General features: G+C 40.7%; 1 protein-coding gene across 1 annotated transcript in view; it reads left to right on the plus strand.

The window, feature by feature from the left end:
• syne1a (spectrin repeat containing, nuclear envelope 1a) overlaps positions 1-12405 on the plus strand; it is a 140154-nt gene that overhangs the window by 108524 nt on the left and 19225 nt on the right. Inside the window, 29 exon segments of the mRNA XM_044106937.1 lie at positions 539-730; positions 1234-1365; positions 1469-1569; positions 1930-2080; positions 2682-2810; positions 2929-3102; positions 3219-3434; positions 3523-3624; positions 3699-3818; positions 3894-4094; positions 4185-4358; positions 4458-4589; positions 5158-5354; positions 5611-5743; positions 5837-6019; positions 6132-6281; positions 6368-6544; positions 6634-6789; positions 6871-7026; positions 7117-7287; positions 7376-7509; positions 7590-7794; positions 9026-9208; positions 9320-9466; positions 9567-9721; positions 10113-10260; positions 10482-10576; positions 10659-10893; positions 11103-11297. Coding sequence (XP_043962872.1) covers positions 539-730; positions 1234-1365; positions 1469-1569; positions 1930-2080; positions 2682-2810; positions 2929-3102; positions 3219-3434; positions 3523-3624; positions 3699-3818; positions 3894-4094; positions 4185-4358; positions 4458-4589; positions 5158-5354; positions 5611-5743; positions 5837-6019; positions 6132-6281; positions 6368-6544; positions 6634-6789; positions 6871-7026; positions 7117-7287; positions 7376-7509; positions 7590-7794; positions 9026-9208; positions 9320-9466; positions 9567-9721; positions 10113-10260; positions 10482-10576; positions 10659-10893; positions 11103-11297 — 4644 coding nt within the window.

Consider the following 12405-nt stretch of genomic DNA (forward strand, 5'->3'; position numbering starts at 1 on the left):
GGTCCAAAAACATCCAGATTAGTAGCTTCAGAATAAATCTGCTTTGATGGTTTGACGCTGAATATTACAAGGTAAATGTGTAAAGAAATATGTTGGAGGAGCACAGCTAAATGATATATTTATGTAGCTATATAGCAATATACATGTTTTATTGATTCTTATTGCCTATTAATTAAGAATCATTCATATATGAACAACAGTCTATTAAATTATTTCAGCTGATCTTGTCATGGTTTAATACTGAAATAATTTATTAATTTTGAACCTTTGAGTTCTCGTTTTTTTGCTTCAGTGGTTTTCACCTTGCTTCAGAACATTACATAAGACATAAATGTATAAGAAAATATATATTTCATAGTCAAATGTCCTATTAAAATCATTTTACACTGTTCTAGTAATTTTAGTTTTTGGAGTAATAATGATGGACTCTTGTCACATTTTCTCTGCTTGATGATTAAATCGGAGCCTTTTAAAAAACAAACAAAGCCTACGCAGAGTGTTATTATCATTTTCTCAACTAGAGCTCTTGTCATTCCAGAACATGCTCTTTGAGATCGAGCAGAAAGTTTCCTACCTCTCAGAGCTGTCCGTCCACAGCGAAAGCTTGCTGCTGGAGGGTCGCGCCGAAACCAAGGAAGAGGCCGAACAGCTGACCCTCAAACTGCACTCCCTCAAAGACAGCCTGCTGGAGCTGCAGCAGATGCTGCAGGACAAACAGGTTGATATACAGGTGAGATCAGAAACCATATATTCTGCTTGGCCTCCTCTCACTTATGGCTTATTTCTTATGCTTTGCAGCTGTACACTGAGCTGGGTCAGACAGTCAATGGTCGTATTGTTGAAAAAGCTCTAAAGGTCATTCATTCTTCTCAGACAAGACCACTGTTTTCCTCTGTAGAACAGCAGCAGCCTGTGTTTCACAATGTCACTCAAACAAAAGGATGCTAGCTCATCACATGCAAACACTAAATGCAAAGCATTAGTTCTGTTTCTCTCCTTTGTTTGAGGAAAAACAAGATTTCTTCTAAGAATCATTCCTGCAGGAGAATAAGGCACCCTTCTTATTCCCTAACCAGTAATTTACAACCCAATAATAACAAAGTAATCTTTTTTTTGTTTGCTTTTTATTTAACTGTTCCAGTGGCATTTCTCCTGCCACTAAAATGACAGCTTTTACAATTTGAGACTGCTTTTGTGAAGCGTATTTATATCTACTATCCTTTTTTTTTTTAGGGATCATTACAGGAGCAGGAGGACAGTGAGCCAGACTCCTCTCTGTCGCAGAGTCCAAATGTCCAGGATTGGTTGTCTCAGGCCCGCTCAACACGCTGCCAGCAGCACCACGACAATCTGCTGAGACAGAAGGTAAAGCAATGTCTGAGGATTTTATTTCACACTGATCAAGCCTCATATTTTTGAAACGTCTTGATTTAATAATAGAAGTAAAATTAATACTGATCTGTTTCAGGAGCTGCAGAAGCAAGTGGAGGAGCAGAGGAAGCTGCTGCAGTGTGTAGCCAGCGTCGGGGAAGAGTTACTCAGTCAGCATGGGACAACTAATGGGGACAGGTGCTGCGATTTATATCTGTATCTTTGCTGTTCTTGAACACTACAGTTAACTAGTGTTAGCTTACCAATAGTTAGCTTAACATTGTTAAGCTGTAACTATTGCTATTGCTTAACACCTAACCTAACTACTTCGTTTAGGTGTTAATCTTAGTAGTTATATGTGTGTTTAGCCACATATAACATTAATTCAATGTGTAAAGATGTGTGAAAAGCCATAAAGCATTAACATATACATTGTTTTGACACCAGCCACATTTTAAAAAAGTAATTATAAGATGTTAGATTATGCAACAGTGTAATCTGCCTTATCATGATGCAGAGGAGACATGTTAGCATTTTACAGAAACCTTCTTCCCACAGTGAGGAGGCTGTCCCCGGCGGAGTGCTGCTGGAGTCTGAAAGCTTCTCTCCTCTGGACCAGCTGAGACAAAGATGGGAAAACCTGAATAAAGATCAGAGCACAAAGCTGCAGCTCTCTCTCAACACCCTAGAAAAAGACCAGCTCAGTCCGGTACGCACGTCAAGCACTGAGGGTTTCTGTTTTCTGTGGTATTTTTGAAAAAAGGGATGATGGCGTAATAGGGCCAAACAGAAAAATTTCATTTTTCTGAAATTACGAGAATAATGTGATGTAATTAGTGGAATAAATGTACAATATTAACAGGAGAAAGTTGTAAGATTACTAGAAAGAAAGTTGTTTTCATGAGAACAAAGCTTTTTTATAGTTATCAAGGTCTGATGCGATTTATAAAATAGCTTTTCTGCTGATATTCCATTAACTCATCAACATCAAATTATGAAGGATGTCCTGTTTGGAAACCGATACCAAATTATAACTTGCTCAACATTCCTTATTTAAATTTTTTATAATGTTTTCTTGTAGAAGTTATGAAATTACTACTTCATTGTCCTAATATTAAGACTTTATTCTAGTAACATTATGACTTTGGTCTTGTTTCATTCTGGTAATATCTTGACTTCATTGTCATACTACATTTTTTCTTGCCATATTATGACTTTATTCTCATAATTATTATTTTTTTAATCCTGGCCCTAATAATCAGTAGTAAAAAGTGACCTGTTTTTTATTAAAACTGTGTCTCTATGTCCAGGTTCTTCACCGGTCCCGTCTGTCCAGTCCAAATGTAGCTCTGAGGACTGAGGCTCCCAACCAGGACCCTGGTTCTCCCAGAGCGTTGTTTGAAACCTGCTGCCAAACTCTAGAAAGAATAAAAGAAGAGGTAAACCGCTAACATTCAAATTTTGTAAAATCTCTTTTCACTTCAGATTTCTTGAGATAATTTCTCTTTAATGAGAAAATAAAAGCTTTCACATTGTCTTGTTTTCTCTTCGACACAGGCAGCAGGTGGTGACGGTAAGCTGGCAGCATCATTTGGATCAGAAAGAGTCCAGCAGGATCTGTATGCTGCAGTATCTGCAGCCTCCACCTGGTTGGATTCAGCAGAGAATCAACTGTTTTCTGGTCCCGTTTTGCTTTCTGAGGATACAGAGACTCAACTTACAAACCTGGAGGTAAATAGAAAAAAAAACCCTCTTTGTATCCTATATATAGTATGTTTTAGTTTGCATAGGAGACTACAATAAAAGCATACTCTCTAAATTGAGGGATTTTTAAAATTTCTGTTCAGACTCTGAGCAAGCAGCTAAAAGAGATAACAAGACAGGTGAACCAGAGCAGAGATCTGCTGGGAGGAGAAGTCAGCCGACTGTGTGGAGGAGAAGAGCGGGCCCTGATGGAGGACACATTGGAGGGCCTCCAGGAGCGGATGGGCCTGCTGGACTCCGCTCTTGAACAGCATTGTGAAGGCATGAGAGACTCGCTGCAGGAACACTCTACTTTCCAGGTCTGTAGCGGCGTAAAACTGGAACTCATGTTTTATGTTTAATGCTAGTCTTACTTTTTTTTATATATATATATTTTGTGTTTTTCAGAATGAGCTAAGAATTTTGTTCACAGCCCTGACTGAAAGCAAACATCACTTACTACAAAAGATGGTCGGAACAACAGACAGACCTGCATCCAAACAGTTAGAGGTAGATTCTGATCTACTTATAAAAAAGGACAAAAAAGATGACAGTATGAATTTAATGTCTTATGTATCTTGTAGACATTGTCTGAGGTGGAGGACAGCCTCAGAGAGCTTGAGCAGAAAGTCACAGAGCTGAGGAGCAAAGCAGAAGGACTCAGATCAGACCAAACCTCCAACCAGGAGCTGCTAAAACTACAAGTAAACCTTATTCTATGTTTTTTATTCCACCTGCACCGTTTTTTAACGCTTTAACACCCTGTTGTGTTTTTTAAGGATGCCTATGAGGAGCTGGTGCTCATGGTGGGCTCCAGGCGCAGCAGCCTGAACCACAGCCTGTCTCTGAAGGCTCAGTATGAAGCTGCGTTCCGTGATCTCACCGACCTGATCGACACCGCTCAGGACAAGATGGCTGCCGACCAGAAGATGACCGTCGCTTCTGTCAGCAAGGTCCAGATGTTGCTCGACAAACACAAAGTAAGGAGAAAACATGTTTCAAACTCTGATTGTTGTTTTTTTTGTTAGTTGTTTTAGCAGATTTTAAAAACTTTTTCTTCTTGGATGCAGGAGTTTTTTCAGGGACTGGAGTGCCACATGATCCTCACCCAGACACTTTATGGAAAAGTCTCCAGTCTGGTTGCACAGAGGGAAAGCCAAGCCCTGGAGGACACCATGACTTTAGCTCACAATGTGCTGAAACAAGCACACAGGAGGGGAGTGGAGCTAGAGGGCATTTTGGAGGTGAGAGGGATTTTTAGAAGCAGCTACGCCTTTAGGATGCACAACTGCAAAAATGTCATAAAATATCTTTCTGCCTTTTCTCCTGTTTCCATATTGTAGTCCTGGAGCAGACTAATGGAAGATTATAAGGCTTTGTGCAGACAGTTGGAGGCTGTCGAGTGTAGCATCCCCACTCTGGGTCTTGTTGAGGAGACGGAGGAGAGGCTTCTTGAGAGAATCAGTCTCTATCAGGTAAACTCGTTTTATACACAATAACACAAACATTCAGCAGCTTGTGGCTCTTCAGACCTTCCAAAGTACCTCTTAATAGTAACCAGAGCTAAAAATGATAAAGAGAATGCTAATATTTGAAACTATAGATATTATAACATATGTCAGTTGTAGCAGTTTTAAAATTTTTAATAGAATAATTGCATTCCAAAACATGAATGACACTAAGTTACCGTAATATTTAAAGACAAACTAACTTACAAGTAATTTTTCAGAAATGTAGTAGCTTGTTTGCTAATAATTCCATAATATTGATTTAAAAAAAAAAATACCAATATCTTGCTGAAAAGTTACTTGTACGTTAGTTTAGTCAAGTGTTCGAACATATTTTAACTAGAAAAACTAGACAAAAAATACCAGGTAAGATTTTCTGTTTTTCTTGTGTTGGTTGGAAACTTTCTGCTTTTAAAAATTGATTTCCCACCAAAATCAACTTTGTATACTATAGATGAACATCTATAGATCAAAAATGATCCCTGGTGTAGGAGAACCTAATAGTTATTTAATTGACTTGTTCACTGGTTCGTAGCGTCTGAAGGCGAGCCTCACAGAACATCAGCCCCAACTGTACCAGGTTCTGGAGGAGGGAAAGAGGCTTCTCCTGTCCGTCAGCTGCTCAGACCTGGAGAACCAGCTCACACAGCTGGGCGACCACTGGCTCTCCTCCACCACGAAAGTCAACAAAGAACTGCATCGACTCGACTCAACGCTCAAGCACTGGAGCAGGTCTGGATCTGTTTCACAGATTTTTATTCCTTTGGTTTTTTAGTGATCTCTTGAAATGTTTCAAGTTTTGACACTTTACCACACAAACTTTATTGTTTTTTACTGGATTTTATGTGACACAAACACAAAGAAATTCAGAATTGTGGTATTAAACATTGAGCACCAAGAGTTTTCAAGAAGATAGTATCCAGGTCAAGATGTCCAAATAAATGTGATGAATGTTCCCTTATGTCCTGTTTTTATTTTTACATTAAAGGTACCAGAGTGAATCAGCAGAGCTGAGGCACTGGCTGCAGTCTGCACTCGACAGGCTGGAGTTCTGGACAACCCAGTCGGTGACGGTCCCTCAGGAGCTGGAGACGGTCAGAGACCACCTCTCTGCCTTCCTGGTCAGTTAGGAAAATACAAAAATACAGATCTCATTCTGGTACGTTTAATTAATCTGTTTGAGCTCCGTTTTGGATATGTCTCAACTCTTGCAGGAGTTTTCAAAAGAGGTGGATGCCAAGTCGTCGTTGCGGTCGTCCGTGCTGAGCACAGGAAACCAGCTTCTGCGACTGAAAAGAGTCGACACTGCTGGCCTGAGGACGGCCATGGGCCAGGTGGACACCCAGTGGGCTGAGCTGCTCACTCGTATTCCAGTAGTGCAAGAGAAACTGCATCAGGTCTGAGAATAGTTTGTGTGCTGATTTCTATACATATTCCAAGTTAATTACACATTTTTTTATTTTATTTTATTTTTTGCACTCCTATCAACTCTCACTTTTTGTCTTTTAGTTGCAAATGGAAAAGCTTGCATCAAGACACGCTATCACAGAACTGATGAGCTGGATCACCCTGATGGAGACCATCATAGAGGAAGATCAGGACAAGATAATGGCAGCTGTCGGTTCAGACATGGTCCAGAACTTCTTACAGAAGTACAAGGTACGAAGAGCAACCTGTATTCCTGCCTTCGGTGCTTAAACTGGTTTAGTTCTTTTATCTCATGATGTCTCATCTTTATCTTGCAGGGTTTTGGAATAGATCTGACCTGTAAGCAACTGACAGTCGACTTTGTAAACCAGTCGGTGTTGCAGATCAGCAGTCAGGACGTAGAAGGGAAGCGCAGTGACAAGACAGACTTTGCTGAGAAGTTGGGAGCTATGAACAGACGATGGCAGATACTGCAGGGGCTCATCGCTGAAAAGGTAGAGCGAAGTTTTTGAATGAGACGATTATTCTGATCTGGACCTCATGTAATCTCTAAGTTGTGAAATGCTTTTGGATTGTGTTTTAGATTCAGATATTGGAAGGACTTTTGGAAAGTTGGTTAGAGCATGAGAATGGAGTTCAGGCTTTGAAAACCTGGCTCACACTTCAGGAGGAGAAGTTAAAGAAGAAACCGCAGATAGAGGATGTTACATCAGTGCAGAACGCACTCAAAGACTGTCAGGTTGGTGCACTATGCTTCTATTATAGCACCTCTGACGTACTTTTAAAAGGATTCATTTTAGAAACTGATCATTGTAAACAGGAGTGGGAGCAATTAGTGAAAGAAAAAGAGAAGGATGTAGAGAAAGCGGAGGAAAGAGGAAACGCTCTGATCCAGGATAAGAAAGGAGACGCCTGTTCCGTTGTGAAGGAAACCCTTAAAGGACTGAACCAGACCTGGGCTCATTTGGACCACATGGTGAGCTTCTTTTATATCATTTTGTCTCACATGGTCATTTCCTTAATTTTACCACACCTATATAAATTTTGTCCATTTTTTTCATACCAGATTAGTCAGATAAAGGTAAATTTGCGGTCAGTTCTGGAGCAGTGGATTCTGTACCGACGAGCTTCAGAAGAGATTAATGGTTATCTGATGGAGGGGAGATACTCTGTCTCCAGGCTGCACCTCCTTAATGGCTCTTTAGAGGCAGTGCAGCAGCAGGTGGAAAGTCTAGAGGTGAGTATGGCAGAAATTTCACTGCTCTTGCTCTGAAAAAGTGAATCACCTCTGTTTAAAATAATCTTTTTTTATGTATGCATCACAGAATTTGCAAGAGGAGTTGGATAAACAAGAGAGCAGTTTGAGAAAGTTTGGCTCCATAACGCACCAGCTGCTGACCGAGAGTCACCCATCTGTGGCTGAAACGCTCAACAGAGCCCTCCAGGATGTTAATGCCAGGTAGTAATAAGAAATATCTACTTGGATCATTTTAAGGCTAAACCATAGTTGATATCAACTATTTCTATTCTCTGTTGAAGGTGGAATCATCTACTTGAGCAGATCTCTGAGCAGCTGAGGAGCAGCAAGTCCTTGCTGGGTCTGTGGCAGCGTTACAGGTCAGCGTACAGTCAGTGTGTCAAGGCGGTCCAGAAACAGGAGGAACGTGCAGATCGTCTGCTGAGGAGCGCCACCGACAGAGAAATCACAGAGGAGGAGAGCAGCGCCTGGATAAAGGACTGCAACGTAAGTCAGGCAACAACAATACACAACCCAAGTTAGAGCTGGACAAACAGAAGAATGCTTGGTTTCAAAAATTGATTGATTGGTGTGCATTTGTTTTCAGCTCTGATGCTCCTAAATAAACTCAAGGGTCTTACAGATGTGTTTAATTTAACCTATTAATCCAGCTGTTCCACACAGGCCTCAAGGCTTTGTTAGAGGAAATTAGTGAGTGATGGGGAAAGTTAACATGTCGTTGAAAAGGTTCTGGTTAGTTGAAATAAAAAAAATAAAAAAATGTAATTACTGGAAAAGTAACACTGCACAACTGTAAACTCACCACACCCAGCATAAAACACTATGGTGGCACCATTATGCTGTGGAAATACAAGACTGTGGTGGATGTGTCCATATTTCCCAAATGTCTTACAGCAAAAAATAAGTTCTAGCATATATTTAATCAGGAAGCTTGAAAACTAATTCATGCTACACTTTTCAGGTTTTTGTTTGTAAAAACAACAGAAACCATGCATCAGTTCCCTTCCACTTCTCAACAATGCACTTTTGTTGGTCTTTAACATAAATTTGTCACATCAAACACTGAATGCCAGCTTGTCATGTAGCAAAATGTGAAAAAGTTTCAGGTGTATAAAAAGAGTTCTGCAAAGAAATCAAAGTGTGAGACTAAGACATTTTTCTCTTGCTCACTCGCTCCTCTGTAAAGAATCGGCATTACGCTCGTCGAAATCTTGTCGGCTCCCTGCTGCTCTGCACAAAGATTCTACTCCTGCAAATGAAAACCAAATTGCGCCCTGTTCTTTTGCGCCGCTTGAATGTAAACTTTCTGCCCAGTCGCCACAAAAGCCTTTTCAGAGTGAATCCTCAAAGAGAAAGACAAGCCTGTGATTTACACTACAGGGATCCTCGAGCGTCATGCTGGGGGCGTCGGGGTGTAATGTCACAGTCTTAATTGTTTGAGCAGACTGTCTGAGAGAGGATCACTGATGCAGACCGTTGCTAGACAAAGTGACAAAGAATTTAATGCTGTTGCAGCGGCTTTTTAAAACGGTCTCTTTCTTTGCTGTTTACTAAAATTTGACAAAATATATCATTGTATGTGCTTTAAATATATATCTATAGATAGATAGATGGATAGATAGATGTGTTTGAGTTGTGACATGCTTTTTCCACCAAATTCTTGGAAGCTTACACTTTATAACACTGTCAGCCTTTTTTTCCTCTTATTTTATGGCAGGATTGCCTCAAAGACCAAGACTCGGTGCAGCAGTCCCTCCAGCAGCTGCAGGCTATAGAGGAGCAGCTGAAGAGCCAAGTCGACGCCTCCTCCTCTGCATCGCTCAAATCTGATCATCTGCAGCTCTCTCATCGCCTGGCTGCGCTAGAGCACGCCCTCAACAGGCAGCAAGAAGTACTGCAGGTCGGTTAGCAGGGATTGTCTTGGGGAGTTTATTGACCCATGATATGTGGGGGTGGGTTAAAAATTTGCGATCTTATTGTTTTCATTCACCATGTGTCGGTCTGTTCATAGTGCGACTCCCAAGCCTGCGAGGGCTTCAGAGAGCAGCTGGACGCATTGATATGTAAGGCGAAAGAGGCGGAGGAGGTGCTGAAGGAGTCTGACCCAGTCGGTTCACCGGACCTCACTGTGGTGCAGACATGCATAGAAAGACTCAAGGTACAAACACTCCTGCCATTGCTAGAATTTATTCAGTATTTGTCTATATTGTTATTTTATTATTTATTCAGTTGTTTTAATTGAACAATGTTTTTCATAGGCACAGCTCCTGAAGCTGAGCAGCCTGTCTCCAGACCTGGAGCGTCTCAATGAGTTGGTGTACCGACTACCAGTCAGTGACAGAGATGTTAAACGGGTTCAGAATCTCAATAGAACCTGGACCGCTCACTCTGCTCACCTCACAGAGAGGTTCAGGTAACCAAAACATTTGATGTCATATTAGTTTTCTTTAGTTTTAGAAACATTTAAAATTTCATTCAAAATAACAATTTTCTTATCTATTTAAAACACACACTGCATAATATGCTCTCAAGGTTAGATGCCAGGAGTGAACATCAGGTTGTGTTTTTTTTTAACTTGGCATTGAAACCAAATTTTTTTAAGATCTCAAAAAAAAACATCCAATGAACCATTGATGTTGACCACAATAAATGTTTACAGTTTACAAATGTTGACTGGAAACTAAGTGAAGATAAATGAGAGATGGGTTTAACACTCTGTACTATAATTCCCAACAAATTCACAAACTGGTAAAATAAACAGTTAATTTTAATTTAAGTATGTTTGTTCTTTCTGTTTTCTCCAGTAAACTGCAGTCGGTGTTGCTACAGCAGCAGAGTTTCCTCCAGAAATGCGAAGCCTGGATGGATTTCCTCTCTCAGACTGAGCAGAAACTGGCTGCAGAGATTTCAGGAAACTACCTGAGTCTGTTGGAGCAACAGAGAGACCACGAAGTTAGACATTTTTCTTCAATGTTTTTCTATGTTTGGCACTTATCACTAGCAGCATGATAAAAAATCAATATACAATTTAAAAGTCAAAGTTGAAAACCGTGTGCATTATTTCTCCTCCCAATATATTTTTAAAACATTCAAGGTGCATAAATACTTTTAGAAGTTGCTGTATGTGTGTATGTGTTGTGTGCAGCACTTTAACGATGTTCCTGAACTTGCAGTTGTTTCAGGCAGAGATGTTCAGCAGGCAGCAGATCCTTTACTCCATCATCAGCGACGGCCATCGGCTGCTGGACTTGGGTCAAGTGGATGACAGGTCGATGCCACAAACACTCAGTAATTTTCCACTCATAGAATGAAATCTCACATTACGGTTGTCACTCTTCGTCCTGAAACAGTGACGACTTTAGCGTGAAACTGGCTCTGCTGAGCAACCAGTGGCAGTGTGTGGTGCGCCGGGCTCAGCAGCGGAGAGGCATCATCGACAGTCTGGTGCGACAGTGGCAGAACTACCAGGAGATGTCAGAGAAGCTGCGGCGGTGGCTGCAGGAAGTGACTCGCGATCCTGACGTACATCAGTCAGGAGAACCGGTGGCCCTGCAGGAGGCCCGAAGCCTCCTGGGTCAGATACAAGTACGTCACTGACTGAAGTTGTTCTATATTTTTTCAAACGCCGACAGTAGTTTGCATCTTTGAAATACAACAGAAAAGTGCCGTAAATGAACTCCAGAGAGAAATGCAGATCACATCTAAACCCTAAGTCTTTATCTTGTCTCCAACCTTAGAGTCCCTTAGTAACCCTGAACCTCCTCTGCCCTCTGTCTCTGTCCCTGCTCCTCCAGCTCAGGGAGCGAGTGCTTCAGAGGCAGCAAGGCGTCTACATCCTGACAGTGGAGGCCGGCAGGAGCCTGCTGCTGTCAGCTGACGTCAGGGCGGAGTCCACTCTGCAGACGGAGCTCATGGAGATCCATGACAGGTGGAAGCATGCTCACGACCGCCTAAATGAGCAGAAGAAGGAGCTGCATGCCTTGCTTAAGGTCTGGATTCACAAATTAAAACAGTGAAGTTTCATTCTGCTTGATAATATGTTTATAGAATATTTTAAAAGATATGCTGTGGTACAAAATACCAGTTGTACAGGTTACACAGTTGCAGATGTTGCGAGCTGATCAGTGTATCCAACAAGCTTCAATGAATCAGTTTATTCACCTGATTTAAGAAATTTCAGCATTATTTTGCAAACTATACCATAAATTAATCTAAACCATAAGTGAAAACGGACCAGGAACGAGAAAAAAAATCTTGTATAAACCTGCCCCCTCCTCAATAATTACAACATAAATTTTATGGCCGAATACATTAAATTAACAATTAAGTTACAAACAATATATCATTATCAGAAGTGTATTAGATTTTTTTTTTCTCATGAAGTATAGTGAATTGATTGATGGATAATTCTTTCAACTCCTCATCTAAACTGCTCCATTCACTTAGTTTACTCCGTTCACCAAAATGCACATTTGTTTTAGTTTGGAGGTGCAGTTCCACCTCTGAGATCAACGGCCTGCCTCTTTTTTCTTACTTTTTACTTGAGCTTTGCTCTCCATTTGGTTCAACCATGTGGGTTTTACACATTTCAGTCCAGGTTGAGTTGCTGATTTTTAAGCATGGGTTTCATTTGTGATTGGCTCTCTGTCCATTGTGATAAACTTCCATCACTGGTGTCCAAGAATCTTCCAGCTTGGGAATTCAACTTTCTGTCTTCTAAGAGTAAAAGTTTGTGCAGTGAGACAAAATTGACAATTGTGTCCAAGTGTCAACCATCTGACTCAATGATCCCACTAAATAGATAAAGCAAGGTATCCAGCAGAAATTATGGAAGAAACTTGTTTATGACTACAAAACTGTGTAGTTTCTCTGCAGCTTTCCAAGTGAAGGGGATCAATATTTATGCCAGTAATGAGTGTATTTAATCTTCTCGCTGGAGACACATAACTAACTAATTGATTGTTTTTAACTGGGATTGTTGATTTAGGTTTTTTGAGCTGAATCTCTAACCATGTTTGTTTAATTCCTCATTTGGAGTACTTTAAAAATAGCCACAGACTAATCTATTTGGAGCAAATTACCTTCTTTTGTTATTTA

Source organism: Gambusia affinis, linkage group LG22 (assembly GCF_019740435.1).
Source record: "Gambusia affinis linkage group LG22, SWU_Gaff_1.0, whole genome shotgun sequence".
In the NCBI taxonomy this organism is placed as follows: Eukaryota; Metazoa; Chordata; class Actinopteri; order Cyprinodontiformes; family Poeciliidae; genus Gambusia; species Gambusia affinis.